Source organism: Esox lucius, chromosome 7 (assembly GCF_011004845.1).
Source record: "Esox lucius isolate fEsoLuc1 chromosome 7, fEsoLuc1.pri, whole genome shotgun sequence".
NCBI lineage: Eukaryota > Metazoa > Chordata > Actinopteri > Esociformes > Esocidae > Esox > Esox lucius.
Genome location: NC_047575.1, coordinates 40,807,722 through 40,817,169, shown reverse-complemented (window position 1 = coordinate 40,817,169; position 9,448 = coordinate 40,807,722). Strand labels below are relative to the sequence as shown.

At 46.9% G+C, this 9,448-nt stretch overlaps 1 protein-coding gene across 1 annotated transcript in view; it reads left to right on the top strand.

Annotated features, from left to right (window-relative positions):
* The first annotated feature begins 1,079 nt into the window (after positions 1-1,079).
* The window catches only part of LOC105011176 (stAR-related lipid transfer protein 13), a 67,375-nt gene continuing 59,006 nt past the window's right edge, over positions 1,080-9,448 (top strand). The window contains exons 1-3 of the mRNA XM_029120874.2: positions 1,080-1,408; positions 2,014-3,139; positions 9,257-9,424. Of these exons, the coding sequence (XP_028976707.2) occupies positions 2,108-3,139; positions 9,257-9,424 (1,200 nt within the window). The 5' untranslated portion in view covers positions 1,080-1,408; positions 2,014-2,107. The remainder of the gene's footprint in view (positions 1,409-2,013; positions 3,140-9,256; positions 9,425-9,448) is intronic.

Here is a 9,448-nt window from a genome sequence, read left to right as displayed (position 1 = left end):
AGAGAGAAAGTCAGAGACAGGTCAATAAGGAGACAGTCAGAAACAGAGACAGATCAATAGGGAGACAGGCCCGAGATAGGCCAATAGAGAGACAGGCAGGGAGACACATCGATGATGAGAGGACATAGACGAGGGCCGCCCAACCCCTGTATAGTAGATTTCCTTTCCAACCCTAATTTTACTGACCCAATTGAAAATATTAGCTAGAGATCAAGCTAAATCAGGTCACTGGCAACTAGGGTTGCAGAGAGGACCAACAGGCCAGGAAATCACCCGGTACAGGTTATTGGAGGCCCAGACAGACAGTTGAAAGGCATTCAGTCACACCTGTGTGACAGACAAAGACAGAGACAGACAAATAGAGACAGACAGAGACAGACTAATAGAGAGACCGACAGAGGCAGACCAGGAGAGGGACAGACAGAGACAGTGGAAAGGCATTATGTCATACTGTGTGTGGAATGTGTTTAATGGTGCCTGTCATGGCCGACCGTAATAATCCTGTCAGTCAGTGTTAGATTCTGACAAGAAAGAGTCTTCTGAAAGGACCAGGAAGAGAGGGAGAGAGGAAAGGAGGGAAAAAATGCAGTACTTCATGAAGTCTTCTGAAAGGACCAGGTAGAGAGGGAGAGAAGAAAGGAGTGCAAAAATACATTACTTCATACATTCTTGAGGAATGTGGGTTTAAGGTAAAATAATCCATAGCCTGAAGGAACGCTTTATTCATGAGCATTCTCTCTCTCTCTCTTTCACACACACACACACACACACACTTTAAACGCCACACTTCCACAGTTTAAAATGTTTCTCATTACCTGACTGTCTAACCTCTCTTTCTTGTCAATGAGGTAATGTCCCAAACACCTCCTTCTCTCTCTCTCTCTCTCTCTCTCTCTCTCTCTCACTCCTTCTCTCTCTCTCTCTCTCCTTTCATTCTCTCCCTCTCCGTTTTCCTTCTCCTTCATCCCACTCCAGTCTGCGGTCTCCCTCTCTCTCTGTCTCTGAGGTGAACCACACTCACCTCTGCTGTCTCTCTGAGGTAACCCCCCTCCCAGACGTGTAAACACATGCTGTTCTCTGGTGGGTTTCCTTCTGACTCTCCGTCTTCAGGCTAGTTCTGCTCAACAGAGTGGTACTGCGGGGCTCTCACTGGGACCTTATGGACCCGCAATTTCAAGAAGAACACCAGAACACCAGAAGAACACAAGGATGAACTAATTTACAAGACAATACTTGGGACTGTATACTTGGGAAATTCAGTGGCGTTTTGTCTCTCTCTTTCTCTCTCACTTCTGTCATTCTCTCCCTCTCCCCCCTTTTCCTATGTGTCTCCCCCTTTATCTCTCTCTCTACCTGGGGTTTGGAGAGGTCCTTGCTACTTCCTTCAGCAACAGCGGTTTTGACAAAGGTATTGCATGATTACAGGTGTATTTTATGAATGTTTGTCATGCTCTGTTTTCTTTTCTGACACCGTTCAACATTGTTTTACTGAAACAATCTGTCAATGGGTGTCATTGTGTTGTTTGTCATTTTAACTTTTACAGTCAATTCAGGAAGTCCATTCAAACAATAGGCTACTCAAAAAATATCATACCAATCAAAGCCTCAAAGGAAATAAATAATTAGGGAAAATTTGTTTTAAGTTGGGTAGGACGTTTCCTTCTCAGCTATTAACAAGCTTTTATAGGTCACAGCTGTACAGTTAAGTATTTTTCCAAGTTTGAAACATTTCCTTCAACCAGGTCATAAATGACTTGGTCCTGACCTCTCTGTTTGGATGTCTAAAACAAATTGAGACTTGAAGATTTCAAAGCTTAAGCCAGATGCCATTTAAAAGTCAACCGTGAATTTAAAGTTAACAGATAACAGATTATCCGACATGCCAGCACTGGCTATGCCAACTTGAATTTTATCGAAAGTTTTGCTTGGATTAATCACTTTTATAATAATGAATACGAAATAAACCTACTGACCCAGAGAGATAATATAGTTTTAAATTCTTCCTGTCTTCAGCAAACAGGTCTTTCCAAAAGGTGGACTCATCTAGAATACATTGACCAGTGATGAAAGCCCAGACCTCATGGTGTAGGATCTCCTATCAGTAACCATGGCCATGCCTGAGGGACCCGTTGCCACTCTTTCTGTCCTCAAGCCCCCTCAGATACATGGCCAGACTCTGGAAACAATGGCCGTTCTTCGGGAGGACCCTCCACAGGGTCAGGAGGAGAGTTGGGGTCAGTGGGGGGTTGAACATCAGGGTCAGGGCGAGGTTGGTGCCGTACTGCCATGCAGTGAGTCCTTGAGCACCACTTCCCCGCCGGCAGCACCGGAGCAGCCTGGAGATCCAGGGTCCCCTATGATGGGACCTACCCAGGCTCAAATAACCACAGAGACCATCAGAGACCTGGAGGAGTACCACAGACCGAGTACCTTCACTGCACGCGGTGATTGGACCAATTCGGCTGGACTGACCGTGGGGAACAGGATCTTGTGGGTAAGCGGGGATGCCGAACTGGAGCTTTGGTCCGGGACCACGGACGACCCAGGGTGTAGGCCTGGGCCAGCCTTGGGTCTGGTCTCAGGCATAAAGGGACACTCAGGCACACAGCCTCCCTATGAGGTACGAGAGGAGACAGAGAGGGTGAAGGAAGTCCCCTCCACGCGTTCGTCCCAACCATTTTCTCCGTCGCCCTCTCCTGTCCTCTCTCCGGGCCAGACTCTGGGCTGTGTGGATCATCGTGGATCAGAGGAGGGCGGTTTGTTTGACCTGCTTCGCATCGTAAAACACAAACCCAGTGCCATAGTCTTCTCCGGGGAGGACAATGTCAGCCCAACGAGGGCCGCCGTCGCTCGGAGCACCGACGGAGAGGAGCCTTTATCGGCCGATGAGGAGGACGGTTACGATGGTGGCGAGGGTGATGACGATGATGAGGATGACGAAGAGGTCCCAGAGCTGCCGCAGTACAAGGAGTTCCTGGTCAGTCGGCGACGTAGAAGCCTGAGCAGGAACAGGAAGGCACTGAGGAAAGGACAGGAAGTCCTACACACAGGCTTTCTGATTGACCGGGGCTTCACCAATAAGACCAACTCACTAGCCAAGCAGGAAGAGGAGGGGGAAAAAGAGACTAAAAAGAAGCAGGTGAGATAAGTAAATGTACCAATCTGTGTTTACCACTAGAGGGAGCCTTTGTTGCATATAATTTGCTCAGGCTGTGACCCAAGCAATCAAGTTTGAACTCAATGATTTTAGTTCATTTAAACTGAGTAACTTTTTGAGTAACAATTTGCATGTGTTTCTTTGTATGTGTGTGTGTCTGTGTGTGTGTGTGTGTGTGTGTGAGACTTTCGTTAGACGAGATCAAATTTCATAATTGTTTTCCTGCCCTGGCATCCCCATCTCGCACTGTGCCAATGTATGTGTGAGTGTGTGTGTGTGTGTGCACGCTCCAGACCCCGCACTCACACCTGTCAGCCTGGCCAGGGTTTTCAGGATGTTCCCATAATGTTCACACAGTGTTGTTTAAATCCAGGCCCTCCTGAACGTTTTTCTCTGTGGAGTGGGTGTGTGTGTGTGTTTGTCTTTGACGGCCCAGTCCGACATGGTGTCCAGTTCTACTATAACAGTGTTGTTGTGTGAGTGTATTACTGTCCTTGTGTGGCACCATTTCTTATGTGGTACACTACCCTATTCCCTATGTAGTACACTACTTTACCCTATTCCCTGTGTAGTACACTACTTTACCCTATTCCCTATGTATTACACTACTTTACCCTATTCCCTATGTAGTACACTACTTTAACCTATTCCCTATGTAGTACACTACAATACCCTATTCCCTATGTATTACACTACTTTACCCTATTCCCTATGTAGTACACTACTTTACCCTATTCCCTATGTATTACACTACTTTTCCGTATTCCCTATGTAGTACACTACTTTAACCTATTCCCTATGTAGTACACTACTTTACCCTATTCCCTATGTATTACACTACTTTACCCTATTCCCTATGTAGTACACTACATTACCCTATTCCCTATGTAGTACACTACTTTACCCTATTCCCTATGTATTACACTACTTTACCCTATTCCCTATGTAGTACACTACATTACCCTATTCCCTATGTATTACACTATTTTACCCTATTCCCTATGCAGTACGCTACTTATTCAAATAGTTTCATATTCAGAATGTCTGTCAGTGTCTTATGGTTATTTGTTCAATTACAAAAAACTGAAAATAATCTGATTGCTCTGACAGTTACAGTATTGTAGTATGTGTAGTTAAGATGCTATGACAGTAATATTCGTATTTCTAGCTATAGTACGTGTAGTAATTGGAGTGAAGTTATTTTTGATAGGCTTTGGAAAGGGAAAGGTTTCAGAGGTTTTCTGCAAAAGGCCATGGGCCATCCTTGCTGGTTCTTTCACTGGGGCACCATCCCAGAGACGAGGTTGAACTGGGCTGAGATGAGGTCCTGTAGCAGTGGGACAGCCAAGGGACCAGAGACTAGATTAAATTGGTCTGAGACGAGCACCTGTAGCAGTGGGACAGCCAAGGGACCAGAGACTCGATTAAACTGGGCTGAGATGAGCTCCTGTAGCAGAGGGACAGCCAAGGGACCAGAGACTCGATTAAACTGGGCTGAGATGAGCTCCTGTAGCAGTGGGACAGCCAAGGGACCAGAGACTCGATTAAACTGGGCTGAGATGAGCTCCTGTAGCAGTGGGACAGCCAAGGGACCAGAGACTAGATTAAATTGGGCTGAGATGAGCTCCTGTAGCAGTGGGACAGCCAAGGGACCAGAGACTAGATTAAACTGGGCTGAGATGAGCTCCTGTAGCAGTGGGACAGCCAAGGGACCAGAGACTAGATTAAACTGGGCTGAGATGAGCTCCTGTAGCAGTGGGACAGCCAAGGGACCAGAGACTAGATTAAACTGGGCTGAGATGAGCTCCTGTAGCAGTGGGACAGCCAAGGGACCAGAGACTAGATTAAACTGGGCTGAGATGAGCTCCTGTAGCAGTGGGACAGCCAAGGGACTAGAAGACGCAGAACAAGAAGCTCCGGTAGGGATGTAGGGTTTGAGCATCGGCAGCCGGAGTGGAGGGATTGATCCCCTCACTGCTCCGTAGACAGGCACCATGGCCCTGCACTGGTTACAAGCCTCAGTTGAATGCCTGTGGACTGGGCTGAGTAGTGGGGTGACTGTTGAGGCCATGGGAAGACTGAACACCAGGAAGGCTATGTCATTCTAAATAACCTGTAAGTGGCACTCACAAGACCAAAATCACCCGGGCGTGATTTGAATGTGGTCATGTTTTCATGAGTGGCCTTATTCCCACTGTGCTAGCTGCTCCTCACTGTGTTCAGAAGAACTGGGCGAGATTCAGCCGATATCAGCCATTACGATAGATGCCTTCAATCTTTCAATTAAATGTAATTTATAACGTCCTTTTTACACCAGCAGTTACAAAGTGCTTTTACAGATACCCAGCATTACCAGGATGCGGTCATTTCCAATATGTTTGCCGAGGTAATGTGGTAAATATCGAAAAGGGAGATCCAGGGGAACACTTTTTTAACAGTTACACAGAGACTTTGATGTAGTCGAATTCATCCGGAGTTGTCAGTGGCTGTTGTGTCGTCACATAAACAACTGCCGTGACCAAATGATTGGATTTACCAATTCATACGTAACCTGGTTAGAATCAGGAGAGTCTCTGGAGACGAGGATGTTACGTTTTGTTGAACGTTTGGTGAAGGTATGCATGGTACATTGTTAGACAATGAATAAACACCGTCCCAAAGAATTAATCGGAATATACACCTTTAATTTTTACAAATGTTTTATACAAGCTAAGCTCAACCAAAACTTTTTTTCTGATATTTTTGGAAACCTGTCCGCTGGTATGCTGAATAACACTAAAGGCACTTTCACTGGAATCTTTAATTTCAATTGTCTATCATTTTTTTGGACCACTGCATGGCTCCAAGAACTCCATATCAAAATGCAGCATAATCTATGGAAATTGATTTAGCAAAAAACTGAATTTGCCTTGGTCCTGTAATTGTTAAGTGGCACATGCAGGGAGCCCAACCAAAAGTGAGTTACAGTCATCTAATCGAGAAATGACAAGTGCTTGGATGTACCACTTCCTGTGTGAGGTAAGGTCATACTCTATGAATGTTATAGAGCATCAACCTGCCAGAGAGAATCATCGCCATGAGGTTTGCGAGAAATGACAGAGTTGTCTAAGGACACACCAAGGTTATTTGCACTCTGGGAGGGGGACACGGTGGAACCATCAACCTTGATGGTGAAACACACAAGAGTTCCCCTGAAGGAAGAGCAGCTCTGTCTTCTCAAGGTTAAGCATGAAGTGGTTGGAATAGCAGCTCTGTCTTCTCAAGGTTGAGCTTGAGGTTGCTTGAGGTGCACGTCACCACCAGGGTTTCAGAAGGGGTGTAGAAAAAACCTCTCCCCTGCAGAACATCAATAGGAGATGATGAGGACAGAACCAGGTGACTTGATGTACAGAGAGAAGAGGAGAGGGCATAGAACCGAGCCCTGGGGAACCTGAGAACCCCAGCCCAGAGAAGGTAGAGAGTATAAACTGGGAGAGCTTGATCTCACACTTTGAAGAGCCTTTTGTGACACAGCCTGTCTGGTTAGGGTCCTAATGATTGATAGATCATTATAGAAATGTTCAGAAAGAGCACGCAAAAGGGTTTCAGAAATGAAAGACAGAATGGATACTGTGTTAAGAGGGACCATGCATAGGAATCTTGGGTAGGGGGGCAACACAGGCCATGTTGAAGTCAGAGAGGACTCAGCCAGTCGTAAGGAATGATTTCAGGAAGGAGGTGAAAAAACTGGAAAAAGCCAACAGAAATGATATGGAGGAGGGGATGGGGTCGAGAGGGCAGGTTGTTCATTGACCGTACATAACTGGTTGAAGTTTTTCAATTGAAGAGAGTGGGCGAAAAGTAATTAATGAATAGACAAATTTGGTTAACAACTAACCATTATACTTCTGACAGTTACTGTATATTGTTATTTGTAGGTCAGCTAATTCTGATACTGTAGTTCTATGGTTTAGATGGGTATGATAGACAGTGCTTGGTTAGGTTGAATGGTTAGGGTTAGGCAGTTAAATCGATAATCGTCTGTGTCAATTTTGGTGAGTCAGAGGTATTCCGATGGATAAACAGAGGTATGTGTGTATGGATGGACAGCTCAGTTGATAGTCTATCCTCCCACATGGTATTGTGGTGAATCACCCTGTCACTATGTGACCTTATGACCACTAGGGATCAGAGGTCAATTGCGACAACTAAGCTTAGGATTCACGCCCTTGTTGATTCTGGTTCCTCAGTAATGTGCGTCTTTCCAACATTAAGTTTGTCAGAAACTTCTGAAACATTTATTTTTTACCATGAACCTCTCCTTTCTTCCCCGCCTAGGTCATGGGGGTTCTGCTGACTTTCCCTTCTACCTGGTAGTTAATTGCAGTCACCTGGTGTCCCAGGTCTAAATCAGTCTTTGATTAGGCGGCTGGAATTGAAAAGCAGCAGTACTTCGCGTCCTGAGGCCAGGAGATGAGGAGCCCTGCTCCAGATGAAGTATCTGTGCAGCTCTAAACATCCGAATGATGTTTGGCCTCTAGGGATCTGTGACAACATTTTCCCTCACTGGATGTTTTCAGGAACCCCCTTCCATCCTTTGTTTCCCCCTGCCTCCCAGCATCCACCAGTCCTCCAGTCACCCCCTGGTCACTCAGTGTCCCCTTCTAGCCTGTGTCCCAGACCCATAGCAGCCAAGCCAGGGGACGTTGTGTACTCCTCTCTGGGTGCAGAGGTTGAAGGGGACCCCTCTGAATGGGAGGATCATGGGTAGGAAAAAGCAGTGTGTTAGGGTGCGGAGGGAGAGGGAGGGGTGTTCCACCATTGGGCATGCAAATCTAGACGTAACTAACAGGGCTCAATTGGTCAATACGAGGGAGGGGGCTGCTTGTACACTGGTTCCAAGACATGAACAAACTGCTTTGTTTCAATCCCTGTTTCAGTTCTTGGGGCCAGATAGCAGCACATGAGGTCCCTTTGAGAATGTGGTTCACGCGCATACCTAGGGACTCCAGGGCATGTGACAGACACGCCTCCCGCCGACCATTCTGATAATGTCCACCATTTTGTCTTCATTCATGGCTTGGCCGTAAAGCCATTTCCTGTGTGCTTCCCTGACCCCAGATCTTCAGATTCCTGCTGGGACACAGTGGGTTGACTGTGTATTTATACCCTGATGGAGGAGGGGAGGGCGGGGGAGATAGAAGGTGGAGTGAGAGGGAGGAAGGCGGTTGAGGATGGAGGGGAGAGGGAGGGGAAGATATTGAGGGTGAGGGAGATGGAAAGAGAGAGAATGGGTGAGGCAAGGGGAGGGGTTGAGAGAGGAGGGATGACCCGACGACTGGTGGGATTTCATCGTCTATGAATGGCAACACACGCAAACAGAGACACACACACAGACGGAGACACACACTCAGACGGAAGACACATGCACAGACACACACAGAGACTCGCAGAGACTCGCAGAGACTCACTATCGAGGCTGTTACATCTGGTCTTCTGACAGCCTCCTGTCTGTTGTGTTTTAACCATCGAGGCTGTTACATCTGGTCTTCTGACAGCCTCCTCTCTGTTGTGTTTTAACCATCGAGGCTGTTACATCTGGTCTTCTGACAGCCTCCTCTCTGTTGTGTTTTAACCATCGAGGCTGTTACATCTGGTCTTCTGACAGCCTCCTGTCTGTTGTGTTTTAACCATCGAGGCTGTTACATCTGGTCTTCTGACAGCCTCCTGTCTGTTGTGTTCTAACCATTGAGGCTGTTACATCTGGTCTTCTGACAGCCTCCTGTCTGTTGTGTTTTAACCATTGAGGCTGTTACATCTGGTCTTCTGACAGCCTCCTGTCTGTTGTGTTTTAACCATCGAGGCTGTTACATCTGGTCTTCTGACAGCCTCCTCTCTGTTGTATTTTATGTCCCATGCTTGTGAGTTCTGTGAGTGCCAGGCGGTTTTTAGGGGGGCCTAATCTGGTCACATTCTAATGTGTATGTGACTGCTTGTTTTCCCGAATGTGTGTGTGTGACTGCTTGTTTTCCCGAATGTGTGTGTGTGTGACTGCTTGTGTTCCCGTATGTGTGTGTGTGTGGTTGCTTGTGTTCCCGTATGAGTGTGTGATTGTTCCAGGCACAGTCCCCATGGTGTGACTCTATGGGTCAGCTGATGAGGAAGTTGGAGGAACTCAACTTAGACATCCAGGAAGCACTCAGTGCGGGTAGCTCCTCCCTCTCAGACACCCCCACTGACAACGACAGCCAGCCACAGCCAATACAGCCACAGCCAGACCTCCAAATGGTGAGTAGTAGTGAGATCCGTCAC